Source organism: Danio aesculapii, chromosome 9, assembly GCF_903798145.1.
Source record: "Danio aesculapii chromosome 9, fDanAes4.1, whole genome shotgun sequence".
Lineage (NCBI taxonomy): Eukaryota > Metazoa > Chordata > Actinopteri > Cypriniformes > Danionidae > Danio > Danio aesculapii.
In genome coordinates, this window is record NC_079443.1 from 8,137,133 (window position 1) to 8,155,136 (window position 18,004).

At 33.4% G+C, this 18,004-nt stretch overlaps 3 protein-coding genes and 1 non-coding gene across 5 annotated transcripts; 3 read left to right on the top strand and 1 right to left on the bottom strand.

The window, feature by feature from the left end:
- Positions 1–294: 294 nt before the first annotated feature.
- Positions 295–2,961, bottom strand: si:ch211-167j6.3 (uncharacterized). The gene is made up of 5 exons (XM_056466063.1): positions 2,844–2,961; positions 2,672–2,760; positions 2,216–2,353; positions 495–631; positions 295–421 (listed from the first exon to the last, which is right to left on the bottom strand). The coding sequence occupies exons 1-5, from the start codon at positions 2,898–2,900 to the stop codon at positions 333–335; spliced, it is 510 nt and encodes a 169-aa protein (XP_056322038.1). The 5' UTR covers positions 2,901–2,961; the 3' UTR covers positions 295–332.
- A 322-nt stretch (positions 2,962–3,283) lies between these two features.
- Positions 3,284–3,356, top strand: trnak-uuu (transfer RNA lysine (anticodon UUU)). Its single transcript has one exon. It is a non-coding gene; the product is annotated as a tRNA-Lys (tRNA).
- Positions 3,306–9,165, top strand: LOC130234556 (hatching enzyme 1.2). 2 transcript variants are annotated; one of them, XM_056464791.1, is made up of 8 exons: positions 3,306–3,624; positions 3,708–3,750; positions 3,823–3,882; positions 5,250–5,399; positions 5,475–5,592; positions 8,504–8,682; positions 8,778–8,859; positions 8,939–9,165. In XM_056464791.1, the coding sequence occupies exons 1-8, from the start codon at positions 3,562–3,564 to the stop codon at positions 9,072–9,074; spliced, it is 831 nt and encodes a 276-aa protein (XP_056320766.1). In that variant the 5' UTR covers positions 3,306–3,561; the 3' UTR covers positions 9,075–9,165. The 2 variants fall into 2 exon arrangements, with proteins under 2 accessions (XP_056320766.1, XP_056320768.1); XM_056464793.1 differs by having other exon boundaries at positions 3,826–3,882.
- A 771-nt stretch (positions 9,166–9,936) lies between these two features.
- Positions 9,937–16,526, top strand: hce2l1 (high choriolytic enzyme 2-like 1). Its single transcript, XM_056464829.1, has 9 exons — positions 9,937–9,996; positions 11,140–11,191; positions 11,354–11,417; positions 11,502–11,638; positions 12,564–12,681; positions 13,664–13,842; positions 13,931–14,012; positions 16,307–16,431; positions 16,513–16,526. Exons 1-9 carry the CDS (start codon positions 9,937–9,939, stop codon positions 16,524–16,526), a joined length of 831 nt encoding a protein of 276 aa, XP_056320804.1.
- The last annotated feature ends 1,478 nt before the right edge of the window (positions 16,527–18,004 follow it).

Genomic DNA, 18,004 nt, shown 5'->3' on the forward strand with positions numbered 1-18,004 from the left:
TATAGCCTGTGTATCATTGTCAGTGTATGTTTTTATTGCTTGATCCTTTTTCAGATGTATTTGTATGGTTTTCAGACACACACACACACACACACACACTAGGAGAGAAAAAAGAAAGTCATGTCAGTTTAGAAAAAAAAACATAAGGGAGTAAATGATTGGTTTATTTTTGGATGTCTTTTAAGATTTTTCTTCAGCATTGAAGTCGAATTAACACTTCCTTTTGGAATCGTTTCATCAAATGACACAAAACATTACACAAGGTATTTATTTGTTCATGTTTATTGGAAATTAATTTTACTAAAAATAAATATGTTCTTTTTCTGTTGTGTTCACTTGCGTGCTCCTCTTTTTCTCACAGTCTTGTCAGTAGTCTTACTCTTGCTAGATAAGCCCGGTTTCACTGAATTTACCTGTGAACCTGAAAAACATCAACGGCACATGATTCTGCATCTCCGGTGTTTGTGGCTACTACAGATCATGACATGCTGTACCTTCTTCTAAGTTTGAATACGCATCAACCGCTTTCTTCAGCTGCTCAAGCTTGAGCTTCAGATTACACTCCTGCTCCAGCAGACTGCTTTCCTCTTCCTGCAAACTCCTCAGAAGAGCTTGCTTTGACTCGATAGTCCTGAAACAAAAGGAGAATTTTATACATTGAGCATATTTTACAACGCATGCAGAGGCGGATTTAGTGATTTTGGGGACCTAAGCAATTCCAGCCATAGGGCCCAGGTCCTGAAATACACCCTTTCAACTTTGATTTAATATTTATTTATATTGCTGGTTTTTTAGATCACTCAATCTTCTTTTCGACATTTTAAATGAATGCAATCTCTACATTTTAAATGATTTGTTTTCTTAAAATGAATTTTAAACTAAAATAATAATAATTGTATTTTTTTAACGCTTACCAAACAAAATATGGTAGAAAACGATGTTGTGTATATATGATATATATAGATAGATAGATATAGTTTATAGGTATAATTTATACTTATAATTTAAACTAGATATCTATTGGGGGCCCCCAGATTTCCTGGGGCCCCAAGCGGCCGCTTACCTCGCTTATCGGTTAAATCCACCCCTGAACGCATGAACAAAAGGCAAAGGCAAAACTTTCATCATGTAGATTGGAGAATTTTCCTTCTCAATTTGATGTTTTATTTATTAATTCAGTAGAACATCTTGTGTAATAACTCTGACAGAATTGGAAAAGCCCTTGTGCATCCTTATGGATAGTTTGTCCTTTAATAAACAAAATATTGAGTATTTTTGGAATGTTCTTGCAAATGGACCCTTTTCACAAGACTCTTATGACACGTTTAACAGTCATCAGCATCTTAAACCCTTTAAAGTTTTTTATATTTTTATTTTTAAAAAACCTATAAACATTTATACGCATTTATGTATGTATTATATCATCTTTGCTTCAAATGACAAAAAACGAATTACCACTTGTGCGTGGCGTTTCTAATAAAGCGTCTCTGGGACGGGACAGCAACGTTATTCTCTCTTCAGGCTGCCGTCATCAGTCTCACACAATTTTTTTCCTTTTCTGAAAGTCTTTATAACATCATTGTGGAGTGTTTTTTTATTATTTGAGCAAATATGTATTTGTTGTACTCTCCAATTCACTTGCGCTCTAAGTTTTCCCTACTATGACGACTTCTGCTACTAAGAAACCCTGAAGTGTGAAAAGGGTCTATAAAATGTCAAAATATGCATTTTTCATTGAAATGTTTATATTTCCCTATCATCTCCTATGATAAACAAATTTTTCATTAGGTACAAAATTCCATACAGTGCCTTTTAAAGCAATTAAGCAAAAGTCATATATAAAATACATAGATTATACTGTCTGTTAAACAGACTTTCATTTTGTTGGCAAGTCTTGAATGTGTTTGTTTTTCTTGTCTTATTTTGACTTCATTTTTTGCTTTAAACACTTGTTTACATAAAATGTAAGTGTTATAAAGACAATTTCTGGTAAAGAAAACTGTTTCAGTGTGGAAAAAAAAAGTGTAGATGAATGTTAAAATATGTCACTTTTATGAGGTTTTTTAAAATAGACATTTGTGTGTGCTTCATATTTAAATTGATGCACGAGGGCTAAGAAAAACAAGCAATAAAACAACCTCCTATTTTTGCAAGATAAATCTGAACAAAATAAATGCATAGTAGGTTGTTCAGTAGTGTTGCTGTACAATCATACCCAGACAAAGTAAATTCTTCCAACTGACTAGTGAGACTTTTCTTCTCCTGCATGATGGCATCCAGTTCAAGTAGTGAATTACACAGGCCTTCGTCCTTCTGGACCATCATCATCATCCTCTGGTCAAGCTCTTCTCTGCTAAAGAAATATGAATAATTCTTGCTTCAGTAAGTGCACCTGAAATCCTCATGCATTAAGCCAATTAATTACATAACAAATTATGCTATTTTGTTCATTCACTTTAATATAGCTAAGGCAAATTGTATGTATATATAGTATAATGTAGCCCATGTGATTATTTGTAGAATCACTTCTTGCATAATATTCTATGGTTAATTTAGCAAACTACAAAAATATGTTTGTTTTTGGTACTAAAACAATGCTTATAAATCATAACATCCTGGATCTTTATTTCATACGGATAATTATGGTATAATACATATAAGTATTAGTTACCATTTGTTAACGTCTTTGTTTACTCGCTCCACCTCATCATTAGTAAGCTGTAGTTCGGTTTTGGCGTCCTCAAGCTGTTTTAACAAATCCTGACAAGAAAAATGTACAAAACCTGAAGCAGCGTTCGTTCATTTTCGGCGGATAAATAAATACACGTGGTGAAAAGTTTTACCTGTATTTCTTTATCGTCCTGAAAGGTGGCGTTTAAAGAGTTTTGTGGGGTCTTCATTACTGCAAATCACGTTTTCTACTCACACAACCCGATTTTACAGTTTGGTAAACAACTTTCGCTCGACCGACACAACGCGTGAGTACTAATTAGTAATTTGCTTGAGTAACATCTGATTGGATGATACAACTCTTTAAACTCCATGTAGTTTCATTTTTCGAATTGTATGTTTATCTGTTCAGTTAAAACTTTAAATACGTTATTTGTATTACTCAAGACTAACACTAATAATTCTGTGAATCGCAAGAATGATAACAATGGAAATTTAACAGCAGAAACAATCGCTGAAATTCAATATATGAACATGAACTGACTGAAAGAAAGAGCGGAGCACTGCTACATCCGCACTATTGTCATTTCCGCCTGAAAATCAGTTTGCAAGAGCCCGGATAGCTCAGTCGGTAGAGCATCAGACTTTTAATCTGAGGGTCCAGGGTTCAAGTCCCTGTTCGGGCGAACAAGTTTTATGTGACCGTAGACTAAATTACATCACGTATCACACAATGAAAATAGTAGTTAAGTGGTTAAAATAGAGAAAAACAACAATAACGCGAAGAAAAACAGACGTTGGTTGGTCACTGAGGGTGCACATTATGTAACAGGAAGAGCACTTAAAAGGCAAGTTGTCTGAAGGTAGTAGACAACAAGTCTCAGTGCGCTGATGGAGTACACACTGCTTATCGTCCTCTTTTTAGCAGGACCATGTTTGTCTTTGCCTGCTCAGGTAACTGCATATAAGTAATACGAGTGTGTATTATGTTTTTAATAAGTAGCAGACCAACATATTTGGGTTCATTTCTCTTGCAGGTTTCCCCGAATTTTGGAGCAAGAAGGCAAAGAAGCTACTCTGGTAAAAGTGTTGTATTGATTATCATTATTTTGATGAATTACATTTTTGAAAGTTGTATCTCTTTTTTTCTAGAAGATATTGAAGAGAATCAAACTGCAATGGACAGGATCATAGATGTAAATGACTATCAAGGTAAAGTTTTTGAAGATTAATCTGTGATGTTTTAGCTTGTTTTGGTGTAATATCTTAACCCTCATTGTGCTGACACCAAAATTATCTATTTTCATTCAGGCGGACTGAACAACATTTTAGTTATTATTATAATTACTTTATTTTGGTTAATTTATTTAATTATTACTGTTTTTAATGTCAATATTTTAGTTAGTAATATTTTAGTAATGTATCGTTTTAATAACTAATTTCTAATACTGATTTATTTTATCTTAACGGGGGGGGGCTATTAATTCAGGGGGGTGCTCCCCCAACCCACACACCCTGACTTCAACTGAGTGTGTTGGTGTGGTATATATATATATATATATATATATATAGTATATATATATGTATATCTATATATGTATATTATATATGTATCTCTATGTATATAATATCTGTATAATCTATGTTATATATATGGTATATATATGTAATATAATGTATATATATATATATATATATACTCAATATATAATATATATGTATATATATGTATATATATATATATATATATATATATATATATATATATATATATATATATGTATAGATTTATACTTTATTCTAAACTGAAAACAAAAATCAAATCCATAAATCTAATAGGGAAAAAGGGAACTTAACTTAGTAAAGCTTTTGAGTCAGCAAATGTACACTTTTATGCAGACGACACAATTATTTACACTATGGCTTCATCTATAAAAGTGCCAATAGACTCTAATTCATTCTAAATGTCTCTTGATTATCAATCCACAATTTTAATATTAAAACTTTAAATGGTGCATAGATAGAACAAGTTGCATCTTATAACTATTTAGGTGTCTGGCTTGATGATAAGTTAACTTTGTCCTATGCTGCCTGTCTTGACCAGGACTCCCTGGTAGAAGTGATGTTGTATCTTAATGGGACGATCCTGGATAAACAAATTAATAAATAAATAAAAAGAAGAATAAAATAAAAGTTTTTAGTAAGCTTTTGATTGGGCTTGGTACCAATTGTTCCCACTACATTTAAAATGTCCCTATTTATTTCTAGACTGTTTAAATATTTCTTTTATTTACATGATAATAGACAGAACATAAAAAAAAAAACGATGGTCCACGATGGACTATATAGCCAAATAAAAAAAAATATCAACTTGCTCAAGCATCCTAACCTTAATCTAACAGTGTATGACTCTAGCTAATCAGCGTATAGATGCAAAGTTACATTTACAGTCAACAAATAAAGTGTTTTTAACATCTACAGCAGTTTAATATCCTCTAAATAACCTTTTGTGAATTAAACAGGAATGCTAAATAAAAGTTATTCATGGAACCATCAATGCCAAAATTCTCTGTCTCTAGGTGTCTTTTCTGTGGACGGCACCAATCTCAGAGAAGGGGATATCGCTGTGTCTGGAAGGAGTCAGAAGAACTGTTTTGCCAGGAGCTGCTTGTGGACCAAATCAGTGGATGGAAATGTCTACATTGCATACTCACTCTCTCATGCGTACGGTAAGCAGAAACCTGACACTTTTTATAATCACACACAGTGCCACAGTGAACACTAACTTGGTTTTGGTTTGACAGACGATGCAGACGTGAAGAACATTAAGGAAGGTATGGAGCTCATCGAACAGGACAGTTGTGTACGTTTCGTGCCCAGAACTCACCAGAGGGACTACCTGGATATTCAGCCCAAAACAGGGTACATTGTAATAAATTCTGCAAAAGTATTAAATGGCACTCACAACTGTGGTTGTTAGATGTTTACCGCTTAAAATACAGTCAGTAGACATTTCTAAATTTACAGTAAACTACCATATTCCATTAAGCAATGTTTTGAAGTATTAACATCTACATTGTACTTATAAAATGAAACAAACAAAAACACACACGATAAGAAAATCAAAGCTTATAACTAATAACTTTTCCACAAGCAGAGAAGATAAAGTACTAATATGTAAAGGTGCTCATTCACACAACTATTCAATTCAATTCACTACTAAACACCAACATGCTAACTCACAGCACTAAATAGCACAATAAACATTATTCTAACAACATTTAGACTTTGTTTTGGTATATTTGCGCAGAAGTTTGTAAAAAACAAATCTGCAGATTTATGTTTATGCGGATTTATTGATGGTAACTAAAAACCTTAAACATGAAATAAAAAAGAATAACTTTTAAACTTTATTTAAGGATTACAATGCAAATCTAATTTGATCCATTTGTTTGGCAAGCAAAGCAAGTCTCTCATATAATATATCGACTTAAAGACAGAAAATATTACTTGACGAACTGTTTGTAAATAAATGATATAAAAATTTTCATCTTAGTTAATAAAATTACTGAAAAAACGAATAAATGTATGTTTGCCAGCCTGATCTCACCAGGAAACATAATTAAATTACGTTTTGTCAGTTTAGGGGCTAATTCCTACGAATTCGTACAAGTTTAGTTGTGTGAAAATGTATGATTTTATAAAGAAGGTGTGGCACCCAACAACGCCACTAAACCCAACTGTCATTAAGGAATGAGCAAATCGAATGAGATCGTACGAATTCATACGAATTAGCCACTAAATCAAAAAGTTAAAAATTGCCGTGTAATTGTTTTCACACATTTGCATAAGTAAATAAATAGACTGATCCTGTTTGGACCTACATATAACTTTAATGTGCATACCTGATGCAAAAATAAAGCTAAAAATATATTAAGTCAAGTTCAAAAGAAAGTTTTGCAAACAAAAAATGATAATGAAAGAAAAGAAAAAATGAAATAAAAAATGAAATAAAAAGATAATGCAAATCTCAAAAATCGCAAAGGGAAAAAATTAATTTTGAGAAATATAAAGGAATTTTGCAAACAAAAATAAAGAACTGCAAATAAAAATCAAGTAGTGCAAAAAATAGTATTGCCTTTACAAAACCTCTCAAGTCAATTGCACTGCTCAATTGATTTGCTTTTCAGTCAACTGTGACTTTGCAATGTTGTTTTCGTTTTGCACTTCACATTTCTGTGCGATTCACTTTCTGGCCCTGATTTGATAAGGGGGCGGAGTCACGGGAACTGGGGTGTGTATGACATGCCTGGACCTGCCTCCTATGAAGCGACGTCATCAAATGTCAGACATCGTGACAAATGAAATCAGCCATGAATCGCTGTCATAAATCTAATCAAGATTAATGCTGAGTTCAGACTGCATGATTTTCAAAGTAGTCGTATCCTGGATGTTTTCACACTGCATGACTATCTGGAGTAGCGCTCTGTCGCTGCTGTGTTTACTCTGTAGGATGGGTCAGCGAATGGGGGTTTCACACTGCATGACTTTAAAATAGGAAGAATCACTGACAACTTTGTCCAAACTACGTCTCACAACCAAAAATGTGAGGAGTGACATGGAAACAATGCAAGGTCACGTAATATATTTTTTCTTATTAACTATATAATGGAAAAAGAACGCTTTAGCTTTAGAAAATGTGCTTATTTTGCTTATTTAGCAATTTGTCCTCAAGCTTTTTTCTTTATCGACCCGGTTATGATAATTTTTGCTCCTGCCAAATTTCCACTAGTTTTTCTTACGTCCAAATAAACTGAAAATGAGTGCTTTTACTTCTCCCCCAACCTCCCGCTGGCCTGCAGATACCCATACTAGTGGATGCTGCTCTCTCATTGGCTGTAGGTGATCGCCGATGTTATTTTCAATCAGAACACATCACACCACATGATTTGAATCGCTGACAGCTCCAGTTATTTAGCATGCCAAAATATCTCACGGGTGTCGGCGACTCATCAGTGATTCTCTCAGATTGCGTCTTTGATAGTTACACTACTCATGTAAACGAGCACTGATGTGCTTATGATTTCAAGCATTTGACGGCAATTTCTCAAAACCTGTCGGCGGGTCAAAATCAGGCCTGAAATCATGCAGTCTGAACTCAGCATAAGTAAAATCCCTGAATTCTTTGTTTTTTGGGGGGCTGTTTAAGACTTCAAACAGCAAAACTTGCAAATCGAAATGAGCATTGCAATTGACTTGAGAGGTTTTGTAAAGGCAATACTGGAAAAAATATTTAGCTAATTTATGAATATTTTTTTACATTATGTCATTATTTTTTGCACTACTTGATTTTTTATGTGCAGTTCTTTATTTTTGTTTTGCAAAACTAATTTTTATTTGTCAAAACTCTATTTTCTCTTTATAATTTTTTGTGATTTTGAATTATTTTACAATTCTTTTGCCCAATACTTTATTTTTTGTTTGCTAAACTTTCTTATATTTTGCAAGTATATATATATATATATATATATATATATATATATATATATATGGCCCTAGATTGACTCCATAATAAGAAAGATAATAATCAACAATAACGAAAAAACTCACCAAAAAAAATTGAAGTGTCTCGCAGGGAACTGAAAGTCAATTTACGGTTTTTCAATGTATATAGTAAGGAAACTTACAGTTTACTATTCAAATATTTTTGCAGTAGTACAAATTTTCCTTCTGATTAAAATAACAGACATTTTTAAAGGGTATAAACATCCTTATTATCAAATTTGGTTTCACACTGAGTGAATCTCATTGTTTCTTATCAATAATTCTCTAGGTGTTGGTCATATTTGGGGGCACGTGGTGGTAGACAAACCATTTCTCTGCAATCGCCCGACTGCACTGGATCTGGGGTCACCGTGCATGAGCTAATGCACGCTATGGGCTTTGTGCATGAACAATCCAGAGCCGACCGGGACAAGTATGTCACCATCATGTGGTCTAATATATGGAAAGGTACAGTAATGTCCTTATAGATTTATATATAAAAGTCAATATGAAGTATTGTATTTAATCTCTCACTTATACTTCTGTATAATTAAATAATAAAGACAGGCTGAGGAATTTCGAAAAGTTTAAAACGAACAATTTGGACACCCCTTACGACTACAGCTCTGTGATGCACTTTGGAAAGTAAGTCAACATTCATTTGAAATGATGAGGCAAGAGATGATCGAAAGTTCTGTTATGTAAGAATTCTTGGTCATTTCAGGTATGCCTTTTCTGAGGATGGAGAACCAACTATTGTGCCGAAAAGGAACTGGAATGTGAAGATTGGACAGAGATTGGGACCCAGCGACTTGGATATAATGAAGATTAATAAACTGTATAACTGTAACATGCAGTAAACTCCATACATAGCAACGACTGATCCATCAGAAGCATTATATCTGAGATTAATGCTTATTTTATCATTTTGCTTGACATAAATTGGTTGATTGTGGAGATTGCTAATATGATAATAATAATAAGTAAATATTAATCATTTTATTTAGTAACCTGTAACATACTGTTTCAGTTTATATATCTTTTCATGCTCAGATTCTGACATCATAATGTCTCAAATAAACATTACATCAATAAAGCGTGTCCATACATGTGTTCATTCATTCATTTCACTGTGCAATGTTTCAAATCTCCAAATGAGAGTTGCATTAAAATCAGTTACACTGTTGACAGTCAAATAAAGAATCAGCTGAACTCAGCCAGCTAATAAATACGTATGAAGGCATCGACACTATGAATTACCCAAGCTGAATGTAAAACAACCAGTTATTAGCTGTAATGCACAAATGATAAGTTTAAGAAAGGGATGAGGGGTATTTACACGCACCATGTGTTAGGTATATATAATAAACACTGCTAAAATGATTATTAAGATGCTGTTCAGGGATAAAGACGAGTTTGAAGACTGCATGCATGTGTTCTGCTTGCTCAGGGTGAAAAACATAAGAATCAGCAAGACTTCAAACTGTCATTGTAGCGATCAATCTTTAAAATGCTGAAGTGTCGAGTCACAGCTAACTGTGGATGTAAATGCTTTACAAACCATTCATTAGGGAAATACACCAATATGAAATAATCACTGAGGATGCAACTGGGTGTAAAGATGGGTGGTTCTCTGAGTAGGCATATATGTTCAGTCTGAACGGCCTTAACTTTAGTTTGCATGCAGTTGCATCCAGGAAGCACTAAAAAGTGACCACCAAGATGCTCTGTGTGGGTATTTTTGTGGGATTGGTGTTAGAATCCTGGTCTTTACCTGTGCAGGTAAGAATGGCAGAATTTACTCAGAAAAATAATGGTTATTTTTTTGGCGATTGATGGTTTTATGACAAATATAACTTTTTATGGTATCTTTGCATTGCACATAATGTTCTATATAGTGGAAAACATTCTTTAGATTAGTGAAATAAGTTTCACATTAAGAAAAGAAATGTTTGCTTTAAGAACTGTTGACCTAAAACCTTTGACTTGTACTAAACAGTTTGAGAGGTTTTTTTTCTGTTGAACACAAAAGAAAATATTTCGAAGAATGTTTGAAACCTTTAACCATTGACTTCCATAGTAGGACAAACAAATACTATAGAGGTAAACGGTTATCAGTTTTCAGCTTTCTATCAAAAAATATATATATTTTTGTGTTCAACGGAACAATAAAACAACAATTACAAATACTTTTAGAACATTTAGACATTTTAACAGTCAAAGGAGAGTAAATAATGGCAAAGTTTTCATTTTTTGGATGAACTATCCCTTAAAAGCCAAAATTCATTCTTTTATACATTTTAAATAATTAATTCTGCAACTGTTATTGAGATTTAAGTAATTTCATTAAAAGTCGCATTAACTTTTGATCCACATTTAATTTTTTTGGTTATTAACACTTTTGAATTGCATTACATTCTTAAATGAACTGAAAACATTCTTTTCTGGTGTTGATTGATTGTTCCATGGAGCCTTTTTATTCCACAAAATGTTCTTTATAGTAGAAAAAGGTTTTTAGGATTGTGGAAATGTTTGAAGCAGAGATGAAGGTCCCATAATGCAATACAAAAGTATACACTGTAAAAAAATTAAATGATGAAAAGTCATGACAACAAATGTTTTGATGTTACTTTAACTTAATTTAATAAGTTAATCAGGTTTCAACAAAAACGTTTGTAGTTATACAAAGTTTAACAACATATTTTAATCAGTTTGACTGATTTAAGTTGAGATGACTAGAAAAGTGAATTTACTGAACTACTTTTTTAAATGTATTCATTTAGATTTTTTTTACAGTGAATTTATCATAAAACACATATAAACCATGTGCCATTGGTAACTATTCGTAAACAACATGTTTTAATTCCCTTTTTTGTGTTACTTTTTTGCTATAGATGTCTTTTAAACATCTTTATTCTCTATTAGAACTCTTCATTGGTTCATCAAGCCAGGCTGAGGTCAAAAAGAGAGTACTCAGGTAAACTAGATATTCGACAGTATATGCTGTTATATATATATATATATATATATATATATATATATATATATATATATATATATATATATATATATATATATATATATATATATATATGTATATAAAATATATGTAAATGCACTATTCTACTCTATTCAACAGAGCAATACGTGGACCCAGAAGAGATGAATGCCATGGACAGGATCCTGAGAGCAAATCAGCGTATGTACACCACAGAGGCAAATATCTATTTTGGCTTGTAAAATGACTATTTGAAAGCATGTGGTTATCATCCTCCGCCAGTCTCCAGAGGGTTTCCATTAAGAGAGGGAGACATACTTAGTCCAGGATCCCGCAGTGCCATTACCTGTCTAGGAGATTCCTGCCGCTGGCCCAAAGCTGTGGACGGATTTGTGTATGTACCATACATCATGTCCACATTATATGGTAAGTAAGTATAAGATCTCTCTATGAAACTGCATGATGCACTGTAAAAAAATGCTGGGTTCTACACAATTCCTTCATGTTGTCACAACTCAAATTGATTAAGTTAACTTAATAGTTTTTACAAATATAAGTTGATTAAACAAAAAAATTTGTCTGTTGCAAAAAAAACTTAAGAATTGTGTTGTTTCAACTCAAAGCGATTAAGTTAACTTAACCTCCTACACTGTAAAAAATGCAGGGTTCCACACAATTCATTTATGTTGTCCTAACACATTTTGAACAAATTTATCTGGATTAAACATAAAAAAATTAAGTTGGCCCAAGGAAATCTCAAGAAGTGTGTTGTTTCAGCTTATTTTAAATAAGTAATTTGAACAAGCAAAAAAAAAAATATATTAATTTTTGAGTGTAGGGCTTGAGTATCCACATCCGTGGACAGCACATTTTAGCTCATAAGTGGCTATTTAAAATACTTTGAATGTTTTATATTTTGTTACAGACACACAGTGTCATCCTGCAACTGTTTTGCAGCATATGAAATGTCCCAAATACTATTTTTAATTGTCTAAAATGGGGGAAAAAAAGGTTTTTACTTTCTGGTACTTTCTGAAGTACATCGTATCAAAAGATGATACTTAGGTTTTAATTCTAATTAGGTTCTAATAAGCCCAAATAGCAAAGAGAAATAAAAATGCATGTAAAAAACACCTTGGGCCTTAAGAGGTTATTAGTTTTTACAAATTTAAGTAAATTGAACATAAAATAATTAAGTTGTCCCAAAAAAACCTTAAGAATTGTGTTGTTTCGACTCAAATTGATTAAGTTGTTTGAATAAACACCTAACGTCATTTTTTTTTCAGTGTGGTAAAGTGAGTCCATACGCCATACGCCAACGTGAATTATTCTTTTTTTGTCTGTCCAACAGATGATATGGACAGAATCACGATAGAAACAGGGATGTTGGACATTTCCTCTGCAACCTGTGTGAAATTTGTGCCTCGCACACATCAAGCAAACTTCCTCAATATTCAGTCTAGATATGGGTGAGTCCAACGGATTAATTTTAATAAAGTCTTTTATTAATGTAATTTTTTTCTTTCTGAGAAGATAAGTATTTCCATTTTGTATTGATAACTATTATATGAAATCTATCTATTATACACTGTTAAGAATTTCCTGTATAATCTACAGTAACTTACTGCCAACAGTTCGCCAGGAACTTATTGCAAATCAATTACAGCAAAATACTATACTATATTTACATTTACAGCCCAATTTATCCTGCTCTATATGTATGTACAGAACTGTATTAAGCAGGAGTTCTCAATCTCGGTTGTGTTAAACAGTTTGAGTCAAACAGTGTCCTGCAGATTTTAGCTCTAAGTTGCCTCAACACACCTGCAAGGATGTTTCTAGAAAGCCTAGTTAGAGCTTGATTAGCTAGCCCAGGTGTGTCTGATTGGTGTTGGAACTAAACCCCTGGTATACAGTATTGTATATTGTATACTAGGGTTGTAGCGATACCATTAATTCATCTTATTATACTATACCAGCTAAAATATCAAATACCAAGTAGTATTGTAATACTATAATGTAAACTGATGTATATGATATATATCAATGTTTATATCAAAATATGATGTATATCAATGTAAACTGAAAGAGAAAATAAAATGGAAAAGCCAACAAATCAAGCAATGGGAAGGCATCTGATCTTTTGAACTTTCTATTTTATTCTATTTAACTAATAAATATTAATAATTTAAGGTACAAAATCAGTTATAGGGGAAGTACAATTTCCAAATGTACAATATGTAACTTTATTATCATTTAAGCATGCGTATAAATATCTTCAAATTACACGAATACAACAACAGCACATATTAGCTTTTACATAGTACTGTACATCCAGTTTAGAGATGGTAAATGGTACGTACCTTTAGCACAGGTACTACCGTCTGACAGTATTTGTACATTTTCCTTTATTTATTTATTAATATAACAATTCACTGTTTGTTCCATCAGCTGCTGGTCATATTTGGGAATGACAGGAGGCAGTCAGACGGTCTCTTTGCAGTCTCCAGGTTGCATGTGGTCAGGAGTGGCTTCCCATGAGCTCATGCACGCTCTGGGCTTTGTACACGAACAGTCCCGCTCTGACCGTGACCGCTACGTTTCCATCCTGTGGGAAAACATCATAGAGAGTGAGTTATTATATCATCCAGCAGTGCTGTAATTATTTGAGCTGAGGTGTCCGGTGTGATAGTCATGTGTGCTGTTGCTTTCATACAGATCAAAGACACAACTTTAGGAAGTATGAGACCAACAACCTCAATACCGCATATGACTACAGTTCTGTCATGCATTACGGCAGGTGAGTATTGGAAATCTAGTGTATAATGTGCGCAATAATAAAACTCTTAAAGGGTTAGCTCTCCCAAAATTGAAAATGCTATTATTATTTGCTCACCCTCATGTTTTTCCAATCTCCTGAGACATTTGTTCATCTTCAGAACTAAAATTAAGATATCTGACCCTCCAAAGACAGCAACAACCACAAGATGTTTGTGAAGTCCAAAAACAAAACCAAAAAAATATGCAAAACATTCAGTTAAATTTTAGTGACATATACAGTAAGAAGCTCCAAGAACAATTTTGTGCACAAAAAAAAAATCAATATGACAGTAAAGTTATTTTTACAGGCTTTTTTTTGGTACACAAAAGTGTTCTTGGAGCTTCATGTGATTCTAGTTAAACTTCTGAAGTCAAATGAGGTGTTTTGACAGTGTTTTTGATTCTTTTTCTGGACATTACTGTCTATGGAGAATGAGAGAGCTCTCAGATTTCATCTAAAATGTCTTAATTCAAAGATGAACAAAGGTCTTGGGGGATTGGAAAGACATAAGGGTGAGTAATTAATAACAGAACTTTCATTTATGGATGAACTAACCCTTTAAGTTGAGACAATTGGGTAATTTAAAGGTTTTTTGGTTCATAGTTTTTTTGCCTAATGTAAAAAAAAACATGCTATATACATCTTTAAGTGTTTCTTTTGTCTCACTTTATCAATGTGTTCAGGTAAATTTAATAATTCCTTACATTTATATAGCGCTTTTCTGGGCACTCAAAGCACTTTACACATAGGGAGGAATCTCCTCATCCTCCACAGTGTGCAGCATCCACCTGGATGACGCGACGGCAGCCATTTTGCGCTAGACCGCACACAAGCTGATTGGTGGAGAGGAGATAGAGTGATTAAGCCAATTATAATATGGGAGGGTTTGGAGGCCATGATGGACAGAGGCCAGTGGGCAGAGTTGGCCAGGATGCCTGGGTTAAACCCCTTTCGAAGGACATTCTGGGATTTTTAATGACCACAAAGAGTCAGGACCTCGGTTTAACGTCTCATCTGAAAGACGGCGCTCACTGAGCAGTATAGAGTCCCCATCACTATACTGGGGCATTAGGACCCACTCAGACCGCAGGTTGAGCGTCCCCTGCTGGCCTCACTAACACCACTTCCGGCAGCAACCTAGCTTTCCTATGTGGTCTCCCATCCAGGTACTGACCAGGAGCAGCCCTGCTTAGCTTCAGTGGGCGACCATGTGAGAGTTGCAGAGAGCTAGCTGTAATTTTTAATTACAGCACATTTTTAAAGGCTGTTTTCTCAAAATGAGAGACTTGGAGCCATAAATCTCCTCTTCAGCAACACTTACATATAACAAACAACACAGTTTGACATAAACAACATTTCGTGTTACCAAGAAATGCAAAAAATATATTTTTTTCTGGCTTTTCTGAGTATTTGGAATAAAGAGATTCCCCAAATCACCTCCACAAAGACCTAATTCTAATTAAAATAAAGACTAATTGAACCTGACTTCCTCTATTGTTCAGATTGTTGTGCTAGAGAAGTATGCAAATCTCTGCATGTTTAATCAATTAATGCCTCATTTACATTTCTAAACATAACATTTTTAATTAATCTTATTTAACTGTTGGGAAGTATGGGGTTAATGATTATTAAAAAAAATTTTATCCTATGTTCACCTGCAATGTTTTGCCTTAACACTCAAAATTGTATTATAAATTAAAGGAGACCTATAATTCCTGCAGGCACAGGACATCAACTTGACATCATATTGATGTTGTACTCCAACGTCAAGGGGACGTTGGACATTGTTTGATAAAGAAAATCAGTCAAACGTCAAAACCCAATGTCAGGTCGACGTCAATGTCCAACCTATAATCAACCTAAAATCAACCAAATATCAACTATCATGTTACACCTTGATGTTGTGTGGACGTTACCACTACGACATCTATCAGACGTTGTATTTTTGTCACTTTCCAACACAACCTAAAATCAACCAAATATCATCGTTATGGACGTCAAAATAAAGTTGTCCTTAGACGCTGGCTAGACATTGAATTTTGGTCACCTGACGTCATGACCTAAATCTAACCTAATATTAACGTCTTATTATGCTGTACCTGCTGGCATGCCCCTTTTTACAAGATGTAAATTAAGTCTCTGACTTCCTTAGAGTGAGTATGTGATATTTCAGCTCAAAATACCCAGCAGACAAGATTTGATCCAAAACACACCCTTTTGGTATTTGTTGGTTTAAAGTTAAGCAATAATCAAAAGCTGATGCACACATACAGGTATGCCTTCTCAGAGGACGGGGGGCCCACCATCATCCCTAAACCAGACCCTTACATTCCCATTGGCCAGAGAGACGGGCCGAGTATTCTGGACATTCACAAAATAAACATCTTGTATAACTGTGGTGAGGATTAATTTCACTTTTAGTAATTTAGTTTTCTATAAGCTTGACATCTGTTGATGTAATTTTGCTTGTGTCCAACAGGTGGCCTTGTGTGAAACATCATTGATGGGAATAAATCCACCAACAGACAACATCATTAATTTTAAACTCACATTTCCTTCTCATTTTAAGGGATATGAGAAGTCCAGAATCATGTGAAAATGTATGTTTTCAGATAAGACATGATATACTTAGATGTTGATCATGATCCCCCACAACACTAGAACTGTTTTTCAGTATCCAAAACGAAAGGTTTTTATAAATGCATGCTTTGTATTCATGTTGGTTTGTATTGATTATTAATGTATTTATTATAGTTTTAATTTAATGAGCCTTAATACTTTATGTTGTGGTAGAGGTGAGAACTATAGTAAATTAAGTAATCTTTTACTAAAAGGGCATTACGTTATGTTATTACGTTATGTTACGGCATATGTTATGCTCAATGAAGATTGAACATTATTTGACCCGTGTTTTGACATTTATTTTCCCAAAAGTTAAATAAAACATTAAAGTAGACAGATTGCTTGCATTTAATATGCTTTCTGAAATCCATTTTTGTGAGTTCAATTTGGAGCGGACAACAAAAAAACATCCTTGTTTTTGACCTATACATGCATTAATTATTACTTTTCAAAAATAAAAATTATTTAAAATAAAAATAAAAATTATTTATTAAAAATAAAAATAAAAGTATTTTAAAATATATTTTTTATTGTAATTTTATTTTAATATTAACAATTTTAGTTTTTATTATTGTTTATGAATTGCCCATTCATAAATATCATTAGGTATCATGGGCAGCCATGACATGTCACATTTTTAAACTGAACTAATAGATCTGCAGGGTTCCTTTCATAAAATATCACCCTAAATTATAAATTCACAAATGATAACATTCGATTTTAGCACTGGTATATTTAAGATTGAGCATCATTATCTTCATTGATTCAGTGAACATGAGAATAAATCACATTACAGACCAGTCATGCTTTGATCTTGAGTCACATGTATATGTCATTTTGTAAGATCATTCAAAACATGTAAGAAATGTAAAAACATGTTGTTTTTAAACACATTTAACAAACTACTGCCGAAAACTAGTGATGATTTTTACCTCTAATGTGCACTCTTGTGTTGAAAACCCATCTTAATGGACATCCTTGATCTTCCCTTCCGTCGTCTCTTTCTGCGAATTCTTGCAGTCACCTTTGGCTTTTCACTGTCCAGGGTGAGCAAACTCCTCAGAAAGTTGAAGGAGAGGTAGAGAGACAGATATGCCAGGAAAATAAAACAAGACCATAGAATCAACATGCCATCCAAAAAATGTATTAAAAATCAAAACATCAAAGAAGTGATTTCTGTTTTCAAATTCTGTACAGATAAGTATACTGAACTGATAACCTGAAATGTGCTGCAACTCTGCATCTTGTCTAATTCAAGCAGTCATGCTAATCAGCTTACACTAGATTAGATAGTACTCTCACCTATCTTTAATTATTATGACTTAGCAAAACCCCTACAGACTAGACTT

Coding starts and splice junctions, on each gene's coding strand:
- hce2l1 (XM_056464829.1), top strand. CDS start 9,937: ATGCTCTGTGTGGGTATTTTTGTGGGATTGGTGTTAGAATCCTGGTCT. Junction 11,192..11,353: donor GTCAAAAAGAGAGTACTCAG/GTAAACTAGATA, acceptor TCTATTCAACAG/AGCAATACGTGGACCCAGAA. Junction 12,682..13,663: donor AATATTCAGTCTAGATATGG/GTGAGTCCAACG, acceptor TTGTTCCATCAG/CTGCTGGTCATATTTGGGAA.
- si:ch211-167j6.3 (XM_056466063.1), bottom strand. CDS start 2,900: ATGAAGACCCCACAAAACTCTTTAAACGCCACCTTTCAGGACGATAAA. Junction 2,354..2,671: donor AACAAAGACGTTAACAAATG/GTAACTAATACT, acceptor ATATTTCTTTAG/CAGAGAAGAGCTTGACCAGA. Junction 632..2,215: donor GAAGAATTTACTTTGTCTGG/GTATGATTGTAC, acceptor CTTTTGTTTCAG/GACTATCGAGTCAAAGCAAG.
- LOC130234556 (XM_056464791.1), top strand. CDS start 3,562: ATGGAGTACACACTGCTTATCGTCCTCTTTTTAGCAGGACCATGTTTG. Junction 3,883..5,249: donor AGATGTAAATGACTATCAAG/GTAAAGTTTTTG, acceptor CTCTGTCTCTAG/GTGTCTTTTCTGTGGACGGC. Junction 5,593..8,503: donor GATATTCAGCCCAAAACAGG/GTACATTGTAAT, acceptor ATAATTCTCTAG/GTGTTGGTCATATTTGGGGG.